This window comes from Podarcis tiliguerta (assembly GCF_965153285.1).
Source record: "Podarcis tiliguerta genome assembly, chromosome: 13".
Lineage (NCBI taxonomy): Eukaryota > Metazoa > Chordata > Lepidosauria > Squamata > Lacertidae > Podarcis > Podarcis tiliguerta.
Genome location: NC_139546.1, coordinates 46,810,365 through 46,827,578, shown reverse-complemented (window position 1 = coordinate 46,827,578; position 17,214 = coordinate 46,810,365). Strand labels below are relative to the sequence as shown.

The 17,214-nt window shown below is 45.4% G+C and overlaps 2 protein-coding genes across 14 annotated transcripts in view; one reads left to right on the top strand and one right to left on the bottom strand.

Moving 5' to 3' along the window:
* The window catches only part of LOC310663080 (uncharacterized protein), a 192,067-nt gene that overhangs the window by 79,492 nt on the left and 95,361 nt on the right, over positions 1-17,214 (bottom strand). For 9 of the 10 annotated variants that reach the window (XR_014504361.1, XM_083410693.1, XM_083410696.1 and 6 more), the window contains one exon: positions 16,827-17,045. Coding sequence is in view for 8 of the 10 variants with exons in the window: in XM_083410693.1 (XP_083266819.1) it covers positions 16,827-17,045 (219 nt within the window). In the remaining 2 variants the exon portion in view is untranslated. Of the gene's footprint in view, positions 1-14,278; positions 14,379-16,826; positions 17,046-17,214 lie in introns of those variants that run through there. The other variant, XR_014504362.1, reaches the window with a different exon arrangement.
* LOC310663170 (uncharacterized protein) overlaps positions 1-17,214 on the top strand; it is a 110,491-nt gene that overhangs the window by 27,573 nt on the left and 65,704 nt on the right. The window lies entirely within an intron of this gene.

The window sequence follows — 17,214 nt, the reverse complement described above, 5'->3', positions numbered from 1 at the left end:
AATCCCACCTCTTCTTTTGGGACAACCTAACTCCTAGGTTCGTCCAACGGGAGGGGACGGTATTCTTGCATTAAAGCAAGCACACGAGGTCCCATCATACGGGATACCATCCTGTGCATCATATTTTGCAAGCATTGCATTAAGCAGGGGATACAGAAGCAAAGAAGAAGCAAAATTAGCAGGGGTCCCATCATCACAGCAAAGAGTCCTCGAAGCCAACCACTTGGTAGGAATTTGTCTAACCAGGACATATTCCAGCCTTCCCAAGTTTGTACCGGAACGTGTGCCACCTTTTCTATGCTGGCAGCCAAATCACGGATGGCTTCACCATGATCTGAAATATTAAAACAACATGCTCCGCCAGTTAGGTTGAGGGCTGCACAAAAACCACCTTGTTTGGCCAAAATGAAAAGTCCAACTCTAATGGGACTGAGAGGAACGCATTGCGTGTCACATCCAATTGCGTGGCAATTAGCCTAAGGGCCGTGGCTGTCGTGTTAGCAACAATCTCTACCACTGCCTGGAGTCTGATTATGCAGTTCAAGTTATAGATCGGTTGGCCCCCTTGCCTCAGAGATTTTCTCTCTCCCCGATTCCAGGAGGCTGGAGCACAATGGGCCAGTATCCTTTGCGGAGGCCACTGATTTTGGCCTCAATTCTGGGAGCTGCCACCTGCAAGTGTAGCCAGGTCAGCTGAACGCCTCCTTCTAGGGGTTGCAGAGAATATCTGGTCAGGAATCCACATGGCGGGTATTAAGTAGGCTGGAAAACAGACCCCATACCATCCTCTTGGGAGGGCATGATAGGCCTTTCTTCCACACACCCAGTAAACGTCCTGACCATGGGCAGATATGGTGCCTGTCAGCAAGCGGGCCAGGCATGCAGTCAATTTGGAACCAGAAAAAGTTCCTGTCTCGGACTCAGGCATGTTAGTTGGGGCTGGGAAGGTACGATCACAGTGGGAAGTGCCCACATAAGTCTGAGCATCACTGGCGTCATTTGATTTGTTGACACAAAGATTCATTCCAAGGCACAGGGAGGAGTGGCATTCCTCCCAGAGCATCTACAGGGGCCAGAGTGCAAACGGCACAATTGGTCCGATTTGCAGAGAACGCAACCATCTCAGCAACCTGAATCCACGTATTATATGTGTGGTGGGCCCCCCCATGATTGCAGCAGTTGTCTGGTCACTGTGAGTGGTATTGGCATTTGAAAGGACAAAGACAGCAGAAATACCAGCACGGGGACCCACAGTCGTATTTGAGCCATTGTATGCATGTGGAGGGGCTTAGGTAAGTGCTAGAGAGTGGGCTGGGGTGTAATCACGCTGAAAGAAAAGACCCACTAGACACTCTCCTCTGCAGGGGTGGCGTAAAGCAAACCAGGTGCAGGTACCTTCAATAAAGTTCAGTTATGCTAAAGGAAAGGAAAGAAAATGTAAAAATGTCCTCTTTCAATCCATGCTGGATTCTTGAGCCGTGCAAAACGTCAGCTTCTGGAGTGACGTGAGCAGGGCTGTGCTGTAGTCTGGTGGGCGTCCAACAATGCTGGAGCGATGTCTGGGTGTCTGGGGTGAGTCGAAGGGGCCAGTGCAGATCAGGTGTCACAGATGCTGGTGACTTTAACAGCTGTAGAGAAACAGGACAGCCTCTGGCTGGTTTACCTGTCCAGAAAAAAAGAAAAAGAAAACACACGGCAGAACGACTGCACATTGACAGATAGCATTTGCACCTAAGGTATAGGCCTAGATGCTTGGCAGGAAACTTCACAAGCGGTTAACAGTTCTGTTCCTTGGGTTTAGTTTTGCCAGCTGAGATTTTTTTCTTAAAGTCTCATTCGTGTGCTCTAAGTTTCAGAGCTCTCGTGGCCTCTAAGCCATGTTGCAAATTCCAGTTGATTTGCCAAAGACTGCCAGTCTCTGAAAAAAAAAAAACAATGCGCTCCTTGCTTCTGGCAAAGTTTCAAATTCCTCAAAGTATCAATTCCTATGGTGCAGAAGCGTTTTAATCTAAGCATGCTGCACTTCTTCAGTAGCTCCTAAAAATAAATTCTTTCACAGAAAGCATTTACTTGCTTTTTTTTTTAAGAAAGTCATTTCTTCAGGTTAGTGCTTGAGGAAAGGGGGGTGGGTAACCCTTGGCCTTCTGGGTTTTTTGTGGCTGAACCGTACGTAAATCCAGACAGTGTGGGATTCAAGGTAGCTGGTTGGTAAGAATGCAGCATTTTCCTCTTGGGATAGCAGCCAAGAGATAACACTCTGAAGCTACCTCCAAGTGCCTGGTACAAGGAGGAGAAAAAAAGCTGATGTCCTGTTACTTGCATGAATGAGAAACAGTTAGTAAACTTGCTTTCTTTTGATGCAACAGTCTTTGAACAAAGGGGGAGGGAAATCATTTTCAGAAACCTCATTCTGTGTGCCGAGCAACCATTGTTGGACCAGGGCCAGGCAGCTTCTGGGAACCTGCGTTTGTTGGGCCTGGTTTTTCCTAGTAAGTTTTTTCTTCCCTTCTCTTAGGGCTGGTGAGGTGGGGTTCAGGCCATGGGGTATCCCTGCACAGATCCCTGTTCTTGCCCTCTGCCTTCATCTTTCTGGAGTTCAGGGCTGGGCTTGTGGTGTGGCTGTAACGCTGAGGCTCATGGCTGGGTTTCTCAGCCTGTGGGGGTGGGGTGTGTCGCGCGTGGGGCCTGTGGGCATTCCATTTTCCCAGTGACTTTCTTGCCTGCAGATGGCGCACTGGCTTCTTCCCTAGGCGTCTTCTACCCCTCCCGTGGACACCCTCCGGGATTGCATTTTTGGCTGCTGGCTGCTTGAAGACAAACTCCTAATTATTTTGGCTGGGTCCTCTTCGAAAGAAGGATTCTGATTTAAAGTGCTTGGAGGTCTACAGTCAGTGGGTGGGCCATCAAAGTGGAGTTTTAGCTGCCTCAATTGCAACATCAGTATTGTCCGCTGCCCTGAAGGCATTTACCTTGCGGATTTCCTCAATGGTCAGTATTGTAATCCTAGGGCTTTTAATCCCTTGGTGTTTTAATTGTCTCTCTTTTTAACAGTTCTGTCCTATGCGGCTCTCAAAGCCTACCCTTCTGTTTCTTTCTTGTCACTTCACATCCTTGCATTGTGCTGCTTCTAGAACCAAGAAGCCACATCCAGCTCACTCTTTTGGATTGCTTACTGGCTCTATCTCACGCTGCTCTTTAAAATCTTCTCTTTTCTTTCTGCCAATTCACATACAGAAATACTCTTTTGGACTGCTTGTCCACTTCACCTGATTCCTTCTGAATTTCACCTTCTCAACTTCCTCTTGTCTTTTCTCCTGTCTTTTCTTCCTCAGTCTTTTTGCTTTTGGGGGTTGGGTAGGGGGTACCTCATTTAGCCCTGGTGCAGTTGCTGCATAGGGTGGAGGGGGCTAATTATTCCTTCCTCCTCTTCTTCTGGGACTGTTCTTCTGGGACTGGCAAGACTGCTGTTTGTTTTTCAAATTTGTAATTGTACTGAACACAGTTTGACCTGGGCAGTCACAATTCTATTTTTTCGAAGCCATGAGGGATTTTGATCCACATTGGCTTTCCAGATAGAAATGTAGGGGATTTGGTCTGGGTGGACATTGATAATATTTCTCCAGAGGGGATTGATTAATTGCAAATCAAAAGTTCCCTCAAAAAGGCACCCAGTCCCTTGTGTCGGCCAGTCCACTTCACAAAGTGTTCTGAGTCTCTCTTTCCTTAATTTGAATCCCCAATCATCATTTTTGGTGGTCGCCTTCCAGTTGTTTAGGAAGCATTTCAGAGGGGTGCATTTATTTTCCCCCGGGGAGGTGCATTTACTTTCTCCCGACCCCATCTTGATTTTCCTCAACAAAGTAAAAGTAATCCGCTCCTAGAGACAATTTTATTCAGGCAAGCAACTCTCACTCCAGACTGTGACTTGAACGTGCTCGCGCAGTCAAGAACTGCACAGTTCACATACGCTTAGCCAAGGGGAGCGCTAAGCCCCGACCACTCAGACATTCATCCTTTCACTGGATTACTTTTGGCACACTTCACACACTTTCTTCCCCCAAAACCTCCCTTTCCCCGTTCCCCAACCACCTCCTTTTCCCCGTTCAGCCATTACCTCCCTTCCCGGCGGCACTTTATTGCCACGGCCAGGTGAGACTGATCAGGTCTCGTGCCCCTTTCCCTTGGGCTTACCTTTTTCCGTCTAGACCCCCTTCCTTCTCCTTCTCCTTCTCCTTCTCCTTCTCCGGCCGGTCCTTTCTCTCTCTCGACCGAGTGTCTCCACTGCAAAGCGGTCTGGCGGACTCCCTCCACGAATCTGGTGGAGTGCGCGCGTGGAATTCGCCAACGGCCTTGGAGCTGTTCACCGCGGTCAAGCCTGGCCTCCAGGTATTGGGGAGGGGCTGAATCCCGGAAAAGAGCCCCCAGACTACCTAGGTAACTGTGCAGAGGTTATGGGATATGGTGTGGGATGTAATACATCAGTACAGTCAATTACAACATGCTTTGCTTCCTAGAGTGGACACTGTCAGGCGGGTGTTTAACTTCCTGTTCCCCCTGTAAGTGACTCAGCAGATGGGCATGATTCTATAAAAGGGCAAGTCACGCAGTCATCTTGTCACAGTTAACTCTCAGTTCATTCTCGCAACCATTTTGTTGTCTGCTGGCTCTCAGCCAGCAGCACTTGGGCCCATCCTCACAAAGGATGTAAGCCACATTCTGTGTTTGCAACCTGAAGCTTAAAGCCTGCCTTCTAGGATGTGTACTGTGACCAACTTGTGAGTAAACTTATTGTTATACTTTTAAAGACAGACTTGTGAGTCTTCATTGTATTTTAAGAGGGAGAAAAGGGGACACCAGGAATAATCCATCTAGGCAAGTCAGATTGGATTAGTCATCTTGTAGAGATTCAAGGATTGTAACCTGGATATAAAAGAGAGAGGAGTTAGAGTTACTGAGGAGGTTTACAGATTCATTTTTAAAGCAGTTTTTCTACCACTACTGATGAATATGAATGTTACAAGACAGGGGCTCCTCTACTCCTCGGGGAACATGTGTCATTGATAGGAGCAATATTTCCTGACCAGAAAGCAGAATGCAGATAGATTCTGGGAGAGCCTCATGTAGTTTCAGAGATTATGATCAACGAGTTGGGATAAAGTTTGGGGACGTCTTGCTGCTGTGCAGCTGGTGTGAAAAATAAAGAAAGGAGGCACGTCCTTCGGAGTAACCCAGCCATGATGAATACCTCAGTTGCTTAAAGCATGGTGCTGATACGGCCCAGGTGGAGTTCGCGCCAGCTCCTTCACTTTGAATTGGCCAATGAGAGGCCTGCTCAGGTGAGAGGGGATGCCTCGCTGCTGAAAGGCCATTGGCTGCCCACCTGCCAGGGCAGAACAGAGCCTGTTGAGTCTTCTGCTGTACTGGTTTTAAGTAAGAAGACAGGCCCAAAGAAACCAGTCTCCTTTCAAAATCCTTGAACGTTAAACAAGAAAGTGGTGGTGCCGGCTGCAGAGAGAACCAATTCCTTGCAAGTGCAGAATGCACCTTACGTAGCACTGGTAAATGTGCCAGTTCCACATATAGGGGTGTTGTACATGAATAAGGGGCTCAGGCAAACATTAGCCAATCAGTGCTCCCTCATCAAAAGGCAGCAGAGCATTAAGGTCACAATGTTCCTTCTCCATTTTGCGAATTCTGCATCTTGTCCTCTACAGAAGATCAGGGAAGAAGATTATATATTTTGTGTTCTCATGTTGTACTTTGATGTTCTGAACTGCCTGTGATCTGCTAATGAAGGGTGATATGCAAATTAAATAATAACAGTAGGCGAACTTCCCCATAGCTATTAGGATTTCCCACAAATCCCAATTGCACTCAAGTTTCTGGAAGGACTTTCTGAGAATCTCATAGAATAGCCTCTTCTTGGATTGTCTGGGTGGAGCTACTGATGGGAAACAAAGTCTCCCAGGATGCTATATAAGCAGGCCTGATGGCCACATGCCATTCACACTGAATCCTATAATGTGGGCCAAATCTTCTTACCATTTGTGGGACTCCTTTGCGGGGCCAGCCTGCCACTGACTTCTTCCCAGGCTTCTCCAGGTGAGTTTGCTTCTCTTTCCTTCCTCTATGCAGCCTTCTCATGCATCTACCTGAAATCTGGGCATCTGGAACCACCCTTAGAAACAGAGCAATAACAGCCCTTGGATTCTCTTACTCCAACTTTTCTGCTTATTTGCCAGCAGTAAATGGGATAGTCATTTGAAAGTCTTTCCAAAAATACCCTTTTATTAACATTTATAAGTGCCTGATTCTGTGTGCTGCGATCTTTGTAGATTTAGGGGACAGAAGAGACATTCTTCTGATAGGGGCAAAGAAGGCAGGGCTCTCACCAACTATGTAGCTGAAATAATTTAGCTGAGATTCCTGCATTACAGAGGGAGGTTCTATCACGGAGGTTTTTCTATGCAGGGAGCACAGCTATCATCAAGCTTTGACCGAAGAACCGGTATACTCCTATCTGGGATGGTCTTCCTCTTCCACCGAGTGTGCAGCTTAGGGAGGGATGCACATGAAACAGGGGGACACCTGCCTAGCCAGCCAGGTCCGCCAGATGAGACCTTGCCATCAATGGGGTGACAGATGTCTCAGTCGGATCCCCCTCACATCCGTCTTCAGACGTCTCCTGGGGCTCCCAAGTTCAATCATGTATGAGACAATGTGTGCAGAACTAGGAATACACACGATGGAATATTGAGTGTGGGCTAGCACTATAATATACGGGTTGCATTTCCATTTTTTTGGAAACCTTTGAGTCTACTCTCTGACCTACTTACGGACTCTGATAAATCCAGAAGTTCCAACTCTTACATAGGAAAATCAGATCTATTGGTATTCAAATCAGATCTTGAAACCCTTGTATAATTGGAGTGAGCAATATATTTATTGCAATAGTCAAAACAGATTAAGGTACATTGGGGGGGGAACAACATCAAGTCAGGTGTAAATAAAATTTGCTCCCCCGAGATAACAGGGTCACATATCTCAAAATTAATAATTTCTGTCCAACTCAGGACCTTTATCTTAGCCTGACTGAATGTTTTTCCTTCAGCTTTTGTCAAGGGCAGACTGAGTTTGGTGCTCACAGCTTTAAGTTGTGAGTCCACAGCACTTAGACCTGCTCCCTGCAGTGGATGTTCTCTGGAAGTGCCTTCCCAGCTTGCCTAGCCCAGTCGGGGCTGAAGAGGTTGAGCCCAGTCGTTGGCACTGGCTCAGAGGCGAAGCTGACATGGGTTATGGGCCCAGTGGCTTCTGACGCTGATGCCGGACGGCAGAACAGAAGCTGCATGTTGGATTTATTTGCGGTGCCTAGAAGCAGAGTTTCTGGAGCTGTTTTCCACGCTGCTACTGCTGCTTGATTTATGGAGGTATGTTGCTGGCTGCCAAGAAAAGAAGATAGCGTCCCTGTTTGCCTGTTAATTGCGCTCTGAGTGGGAAAGAGAGTGGCTGAAGGAGTCTAAGGCTTTATTTTGTGTTTCAAGTAGGGAAGTGTCTTGCTTTAATTAATAGCAGACATGGCCTGTGCACATTCCGGCCAGATGGCTCTATCCTCTCCTCTCCTCATGCCCAAGACCTATCCAACGTGGCAGGTCAAAATGAAAGCGCTTTTACAGAGGGAAAAGCTATTCCACGCCATAGAAGATGACCCTCCCCAGGAGGATGCAGATGAATGGCCTGAGTGGCATGTTGCAGACATGAGAGCCCGGGGACAATTGTTTTGAGTGTTTCAGACCACTTGTTGGTAAACTTAGAGGGTCAAGAGACTGCACGAGCTGTTTGGCATAAACTGAGAGATATGCATTTGAGACAAAATGCCGGTTCCAGCGTGATTTTCTTCACGAAGCTGTGCAGGCTGCAATTAAAGAAAGATGATGATTTGCCCAGCCATCTGTCCCAATTAAAACGCCTCAGACAGGACCTTGTTCAGCGAGACCTGAATATTTCAGAGGCTGTGTTTGCAATGTTAATGATAAATAGCCTAGATGATTCTTTTGACGATGTAGCTGCTCAAATTTCTACCATGCCTTCTGACCGGCTAACAGAAGATTATGTGTCTAGCGTGCTCTTGAATGCGTGGGATTGCAGACAGGCTGTTAAAGAAAGCCGGGACAATGCTGTTGAAAATGTGCCTAAGTCTCCAGCAGGGAAAGTGAAAGTGCTGCTAAAGCTCTAAAATTGTGGCTTTTCATGTGGAGCTCAAGGCCATATGAGTTTCCAGTGTAAGAAAACTTCAAAGAAGAAGGGCAACTTCAAAGGCAGAGGGGGAGGAGGATGAAATCCCCAAGGACCGGCTACATCAAAGGCTTCGGTCTCACGCTGCTCCAATCAGCGTGGGCGGAGTTTTTTTGTCATAGACTGTACCACGTATCTAAAGATAAGGATCTCTCTGTTCATCTTGAGAAGCAGGAGAAAGCAATTCATTAAGCAGGTGGAACTGTTCTCAGAAGTTTGGCTCAAGGAACTGTGTTTTTAAAGAGCCTTAATGCAACAATTGGGACGCGGGTGGCGCTGTGGGTAAAACCTCAGCGCCTAGGATTTGCCGATCGCATGGTCGGTGGTTCGAGTCCCCGCGGCGGGGTGAGCTCCCGTCGTTCGGTCCCAGCTCCTGCCCACCTAGCAGTTCAAAAGCACCCTTAAGTGCAAGTAGATAAATAGATACCGCTTTATAGTGGGAAGGTAAACGGTGTTTCTGTGTGCTGCTCTGGTGCCGGTTCGCCAGAGCAGCTTCGTCACGCTGGCCAGCGTGACCCGGAAGTGTCTGCGGACAGCGCTGGCTCCTGGCCTCTAGAGTGAGATGAGCGCACAACCCTAGAGTCTGTCAAGGGGCAGGGGTACCTTTAATGCAACAATTAAGAATGTCTTGTATGCTCCTCATCTTCAGGACTATCTTTTGAGTGTTTCTCAGCTTGATTATCAAGGGTTCAAGGTGGTTTTTGCTGGATCTCGTTTTGAAATTCGTCGAGATGGCAAGCTCATTCTGTATGCCAAATGTGTTAATGGTTTATATCAATTGCCTTTTGTTTGTTGCTGAAGCAACTGAGAAAACATGTTGTAACATTTCTGTAGATAAGAATGAGAAGCTGCATGATCAATGTATTCATGAGTACCACCGTCTTTATGATCATTTGCATTTTCAGGCAGTGGCTAAAATGCCAGGCATGGTTGAGGGCATGAAACTGAAAAAATGACCTTACCATATGAAAGGTGTTTCTTGCACTGAAAATAAGGCTAAGCAAGCTCCCAAAGGTGTAAAATCTGGGAGAGAAGCCAAGAAACCTTATGAAGTCATACATGCTGACTTGGTGGGACCTCTAGCACTCTCTAGAGGCAACTCACATTTTTTCATGGTGCTGACAGATTCCCATTCAAGATATGTTTGGGTCTATATGCTGCAGAAGAAATCTGAAGCTTTCCCTAAGTTTTGACAATTTTGTGCATGGCTCAGGAATGTACACAATGAGAACATACATCGTTTGTTTACTGACAAGGGTGGCGAATTTTGTTCAGAAGAATTTGAGAGTTTTCTTACTGAACAGGGCATAGAGCACATGACTGCCACGCCCAGATCTCCATGGCAAAATGGTTTGTGTGAACGAGTGACCCAAACTTTGCAACAAGGTATAAGAACTCTGTTGCACGATTCAGGCCTACCCAATCCCTTTTGGGCCGAGGCTCTTTCCTGTTTTTCCTTATGTGTACAATCGTAGATATCAATCCGCTATTGATTGCACCTCATATGAAATGCTTTACAAAAAGAAGCCATACGTAAAACATTTCAAAATTTTTGGTTCAGAGGTATGAGTGCAGACTTTGCAGGACAACAAGTTGAGCAAACGTGGTGAAGATTGTATTTTTCTGGGATATGAAAAGGGTTGCTATTGTGTGTTGATCACTGACACAAAAGCGATTAGGTTGACCAGAAGCATGGATTGTAAACCAAAATGGGACAGAGTTGGCATTTTTCAATGTCATCCTATTTCAGATGATGATGGTGCAAAAGCAGTTAAGAAAGAGGCAGATTCTGTTGTTGCTGATGATAATGCTGATGCCAACATAGATTCTGATGATGACACAGATTATCGAAGTTCAAAAGCCTCAGATGAGTCTGACACTGATTCAGACACAGCACCTTCATCATTCTCCCAAGGAGAAGGAGACACCAGACCCAGAGGACCAGAGAGTTTTGTGTAGATCTAAAAGAACTACAAAGACCATACCACCTAAACGGTTCTCCAAAGAGTTTGCTAAAGCTGCTGTTACTAGCAACCCTGGTGCGGTTTTTGAACCAGCCAACTACAAAGAGGTTCAAAATCTGTCCGCAAAGGATGCTGAACCTTGGCTGAACGCCATGAAAGCCGAGTTGAATTCCCTAAAGCAGAATGATACTTGGGAATTGGTTCCAGCAGAACCAGGCATGAAGTGTGTTGATAGTAGGTGGGTCTACAAGACAAAAACTGATCGGAATGGAAAAATAGTCAGGTACAAAGCCAGACTAGAGGCACGAGGTTTTTCTCAAATACCTGATCAGGACTATCATGAGACGTATTCACCAACAGTAAAGTTTGAGAGTGTTAGGCTGTTGATGAAAATTGCTGCTGAGGAAGGTATAAGCATTTCTCATCATGATGTAAATACTGCATTTTTGTATGGAGTTCTCACTGAAAATATCTACATGTCACCGTCAGATGGTGTGCAGATAAGACAGGGAATGGTTTGTAAGCTGAAAAAATCCCTGTATGGTTTAAAACAGAGTGCACGATGCTGGCACACCAAGCTGACTGAAGTGCTGTTCTCCCTAGGTTTTCAGCAAGGGAAGGCTGATTCTTGTGTTTTTGTGAAAGAGAAAATCAGCACAAGCTCTACTGCATTTGCTTTGTAGATGATATATTATTTTTGTGGAAGAATGAGAATATCTACAAAAGCACTCTAGCAAAGCTGCAGAAGCATTTTGATATGAAAGATCTCGAAGAAGTCAGCAATTATCTCTCACTACAGGTAGAGAGAAATGCACAAGGTGATGTTTTGCTGCATCAGACACGTAAAATCACTGATGTCATTGAAAAGTTGAACCTGAGCGATGTCAATGCTGTAGACACCCCCATGGTCTCAGGTTATCAACATGATGCTGATGCTGATGTTTTTTCCTGATACAACACTTTTCAGGAGTGTATTAGGCAAACTCAGTTTTATAGCAAGATGTACAAGACCAGATATTGCTGTGAGTGTAAATCTGATCAGCAGACATGCAAACCAACCCACAGTTCAAGATTGGAAAGCACTTAAACAAATAGCGAGATATTTAAAAGGAACTGTGGATTACAGATTGAGACTTACTAGTCAAAAATCTGGAGGTCTTGAGATCTATGCCGACATCAGGTGTGTGCTATTTGTACAATCAATGTCTTTTTGATTGGTCTTGTAGAAAGCAGGCAACAGTAAGCTTCAGTTCTTGCGAGGCAGAACTTAATGCTTTAACTCTTTCCCTCATGGACATAGAATGGTTACAGCAACTGTTTGATGATATAAAAGTAAAGGTCACTTGTCCTGTTCAAGCTTATCAGGACAATAAAGCATGTATACCGTTGCTCCACTCAGAAGGATGTAAGCAGAGGATGAAGTATCTGTAAATCAAGCTTCATCGAGCTAGGGAATGTATCCAAAACGGTATTGTAAAAGTGTCTTATATGCCGGGGAAAGAGATACCTGCAGATGTTTTAACCAAAGTTGTAAACAAGGAACAATTTTTGGTGTATGTACGTAAATTGCGGTTATGTTAGATTCTGCAATGGTTGGCATGAAAAGGGGGAGGATGAGGATGTTTCACCCCTCCCATTGCAAGAATCTGCTTACAATGTTTCAGAAAGGAGGGGGCGCATTTTGCTCATAGCTTCTTCCGCTCCAGCCTGTGGGAGTCTGAGTGTTATTTGTATATAGATAAGGTGACTGCTCAAGCAGCTGTAAGGAAGATTGGGACCTTAATTCTCTGCTGCCTTGTGATGAGGGAGTACTGATTGGCTAATGTTTGTCTGAGCCCCTTATTCATGTACAACATCCCTATACAGTATGTGGAACTGGCACTTTTACCAGTGCTACGTAAGGTACGTTCTGCACTTGCAAGGAATTGGTTCTCTCTGCAGCCGGCCCCACCACTTTCTTGTTTAACATTCAAGGATTTTGAAAGGAGACTGGTTTCTTTGGGCCTGTCTTCTTACTTAAAACCAGTACAGCAGAAGACTGAACAGGCTCTCCCAGAATCTACCTGCATTTTGCTTTCTGGTCAGGAAATATTTCTCCTCTCAATGACTGTAGAGTGTGTATCCGGGATCCCTGTGTATGCCTAGAGGGATTCGTCCTGTCTTTCGTGTGTGTGAGTCTGTTCTCTTGCTGCATATCTCAGAGGCGCTGTGTAGGCAAAGCACTCACTTTGTGCCTTCTCTGTTCGACCCTGGTATGGTACACTGGTACGGAAAGATCCTAAGCTAAGCTGATGTCATGACCCTGTAATCTAACTATAAACTTCCCTTGTTTATTACCACAGACTAGAAGAATGTTAAGTGCACTCTTATAATCCCTGCCATCCCTATCTATCAGAGATTGTCATGTTCCTGTGCTCTCTCTCTCTCTATCTATTGATGCGTATGTATGTATGTAAACTCTACACATTGTATGTAATATGAACGTAGCCCACGTGTATCCAATCAGCACCGAGCATATATGGTGCAATAGACCCAAATATACAATAAAAGGGACAGGCTCTTAGCCTCAAGCTTGAGACGCCTCCCACATGCACACCTTCGACTCGTCTGCCAGTTATTTCCAACCCAACAAATGACACATGTTCCCCAAGGAGTAGAGGAGCCCCTGTCTTGTAACATTCACATTCATCAGTACAGTGGTGCCCCGCAAGACAAATGCCTCGCAAGACGGAAAACCCGCAAGACGAAAGGGTTTTCCGTTTGCAGAGGCGCTTCGCAAGGCGAATTTCCCTATGGGCTTGCTTCGCAAGACGAAAATTGACGAACATTTTCGGGTTTCCCCCCCGCTCCAAAACCCCTTTTTCTGAAGCGCTAAGCTGCTAAAAGCATTTTAGCAGCAAAACCGCTAATCCCTTAAGCCTTAAAAAGCCGTTTTTAGCCCTTAAATTGCCAATAGCGCTAATAGCGCTAATCCGTCAATGGGCTTGCTTCGCAAGACGAAAAAACCGCAAGACGAAAAGACTCACGGAACGGATTCTTTTCGTCTTGCGAGGCACCACTGTAGTGATAGAAAAACTGCTTTAAAAATGAATCTGTAAGCCTCCTCAATAACTCTAACTCCTCTCTCTTTTATATCCAGGTTACAATCCTGCAATCCTGCAAAGGTTTAAATGTCATGGTTTCTCCCTGGAGAATCATGGAGGCTTGCAGTAAGGTGGAATAAAAGGGGAAACGTATGAAAGGAAAGTGACGGAGCCCTGCCCACCTTTTCACCTACTCTCAGGTGTACATTGCTCGGGGGGGGGGGGGTATTTATATCAATTTTCAGGTTTAATGGTTGATCATTTTCTAGTATCCTCTGGCAAGTCTTTGGAGCTTTGGGCAGTTGGAACAAATTATAGGGGCTTCCGTAATCCTAGGAGGCCAGTGTTTAGTCCTTTACCATTTGAGTGCTGTTCCTCAACCCCACCCCCAAAGCAAATCTGTTAATTCCTTTTTCGAGATCTGATAATGACTCTCCACTGTTCCTTGCAGCATTATAATAATAAGTGGCAGGTGGCTAAGAGATCCCCATAGGAACTGCACTCCAGGAAGGAACAGAAATCAACATGGTCAATGGTGGCATTTTGCAACTACCCTTTTAATATTATATATGAAGGGCATAAGCTTTCTATCCTACTATGTCAGAATAAGAAGAATACAGGACATTCCATTTGCTAATCTAAAAAGTGACAGGTGGCCCATGCCCCATTCACCAGAAATTTGCCCCCAGATGGGATAGATACAGTAGGATATGCTTCATCTGGTGTTGATTTGTATACCACTGTTTCTCCAAAGAGCTGAAGTTAGCATACACAGTACTATGCCTCTCTATATTATCATTACAGAACCCCTGTGATGTACATTAAGCTGAGAGATATTGAGATTTTATTTATGTATAGATAAAGCATGGAAATCATTGAATCCGGGATAGGCTGAAGAGAATGATGTAGTATAGGCTGGAGAGCTTGCGATGCTGAGGAAGCCCTATGACCATGCCGGTGAGGATTGTCGGTGCTCGCTGAAGGCTGCTTTCGATATGGTTGGCGCGATAGAGGTTCTCATGGAGACCGTTCCCTTTGTCTTTTAAGTTTTGGGGTGGGGAAAGCTTGAGAGAAAGAGGCAACAGCTATTAAGTTTAGACATAATTGATGGACAACATTTATGACACCATTTAGTGCTGATTATTTTCTGCTGGATTCTCTGACAAACATTTTTAATCTGTAGATAGAGGGTGTAAATCCTTAATGAAAGCTTTAAGGAGCAAAGGGGATTTAACTGAAGTTCTTGTGTGTGTGGACCTCAGTAGGAAGATTTGTGGCACATACATGGGGCTTCCTTGAGCTGAATGAGGACAAGGTGGGATAATGGAGATTCCAGGAATATTTACGCAGCTCCTTTCCCCAACATATATAAAGAAACCGCCCAGCACAAAAAGCACCCCAGCCTTCCCAGAGAAGGTATTGGTGTATAGGCTGGGTTTGAAAACCAAGGATAGATAAAACCTTCCCATATCCAATGATACCATCTCTGCACAGTTGCTCCTGGAGCAGCTAACTAGGTACGGAGCTCCTTAAATGTGTGGACTTGGCCACCAGGGCAAGGATATAGAAATCTGCCTCCAATAGAAGGGCACCATCTGTTCATCTAGGTCACCCTATGCTGGGTAAACATTATCAACAGGGAGATGAAGGTTAGAAGGATCCTTGGCTGGGGGTGGGAATGGTTTTTAATGGGGGTGGAAATTATTGTGGGAGACACCTTGGCCCTTGCAGGGTACACATTCTTTCCTTTCCTTCTCTCATTGTTACCTTCTGATAAAAACATGCATTTAGTATTGTTCAAGAACGGTGAAAAGCTTTCTGCAGATATAAGAGAAGACCTCCACCAGACTGATTTCAGTTTCAAATTGTGTCTTTAGTCAATACTAGCACTGATATCATGGCAGCTGGTGGGGAAAGTCTTATCTCAACAGGCCATAATGGAAAGCAGAAATGAATTTCTGAATTAAGGAGGAAGCAGTCTTGAAATGGTCAGTCCCTGAGAGAATCTTAAGCAATCTGGAAACAATCATCCCTCTCCCAAACCATGCTTTTCAAAGGAAAACTACCATATTTTTCGCTGCATAGGACGCACCTGACCAAAAGACGCACCAAGTTTTTGGAGCAGGAAAATAATAAGAAGAAAAAATCTGACTCAAATGTTGTGCTAAACTATTTAAAACAGCAAAGTGGGTGGCTCCTGTCCACTTTGCTGCTTTAAAGCGAGCCACGATATATAATGAAGAGAATGGAAAAAGACAGACTTTCCATTATAATGTAGCTGTTTTCATTATCACTGGGAAGTCAGTATTGGCAGCAGTCACAAAAATTAAAATTTGAGCATTTTACTGTTATTAATCAAGAATATTAATAGTCAGGGAGAGAAACCAGGGCTGTGCAAATGAGAAGTGCTTGGAGTATGGAGGGACAGCAAAGAGATCAAATGATTGTGCTCCAGGTCCTAAATCTCTGAAGTTTTCTCAAAACAGGCATGGTTGTTTTGAAAGGAAGATTCAAAATGGAGTGACTGAAGAAAGAACAGAGGAGGAAAAGAGGGCAGATGAATAGCTTCCATTCAATAACAAGAGAACACAATGTTTTTGGTTTGGTATAGGTGGACTGTACTTGTAAGAATTTGTATAATGAATTATAGATTTGGAGTGGAATATCAGTGCCTCTTTTCAGCAATAAAGATTAGCTGCTAGGAACATGGTCCACACACAAACACACAGGATGTCTGGTTATAGTTGTGTAGTTTAAACTGTTACTGAGCCAGATGCCTGCTCAGTTTTAGCTGAGCTCACTAATACTGGATTGTGGAAATGCTTTGCATGCATTTATGACTATTTCTGCAAAACTGCTACTTGAAGAAATTCCCAAACTTAATATTTTTAAACTTCAAATGGAGCTCAGAATCCGGTTAGGCAATCCTTTGCAGTTGAATTAGGAGGCACTGAGAGACAGCAATTTGCTGCTCCCCACCCCCACGAGCACCCCAGGAACACACAGCCTTCCCTCTGCTTGCAAACCTTGTCCGGGCTTCAGGGGAAAGCAGAAGCTGCCGGCAGAGCCACTTGGCTCCTCCCCCCCACCCCCAAAGAGCAGCCCAGGAGCTCACAGCCTTCCCTCTGCTTGCAAACCTTGCCGGGGCTTCAGGGGAACGCAAAAGCTATAGGCAGAGCAGTGTGGCTTCCCTCCCACCCCCAAAGAGCACCCCAGGAGCGCAGGGCAAAGGCGCACAGCCTTCCCGCTGCCTGCAAACGTTGCCGGGGCTTCAGGGTAAAGCGGAGGCTGCCGGCAGAGCACAGTGGCTCCTCCCCCCACCACCAAAGAGCACCCCAGCAGCGCGAGGCAACAGCGATTTGGCTCCAGGGACCACACATTCGCTCCATAAGACGCACAGACATTTCCCCTTCCTTTTTAGGAGGAAAAACGTGCGTCCAATGGTGCGAAAAATACGGTAAGTCCCAACTGTGTCGAGAGTTTTTACCTTCAGATTCATTGACTTTTGTTTCGGACTCAGGGACGGATACTCGACAGACGTAGTTGTTTATCCGCGAAAAGCCTGGGAATGCAAGGCTGAGGTATGCTGTGCTACCAGTGCGTGCACTTATGATGCCGGAGGTGTTACCTGATTGGCCACCTGCCAGTCTCATACTCATCATGCCTTCGGGCACAGATTCAGAGGTAGTGCACACCAATATTGCACCTAAGGGAACAAAATAGATAGACAAACAGACAGACAGATGAAATTCCTGGTTTTTTAATGACTTTATATTACTGTTTTTATGGTTTTTCTGATACTGCTTTACAGTTTTTATGTTGCTTAGTGCAAATCAGCAAATGACTAAATGCCATAGGTTAAAACCTCTGCTTTT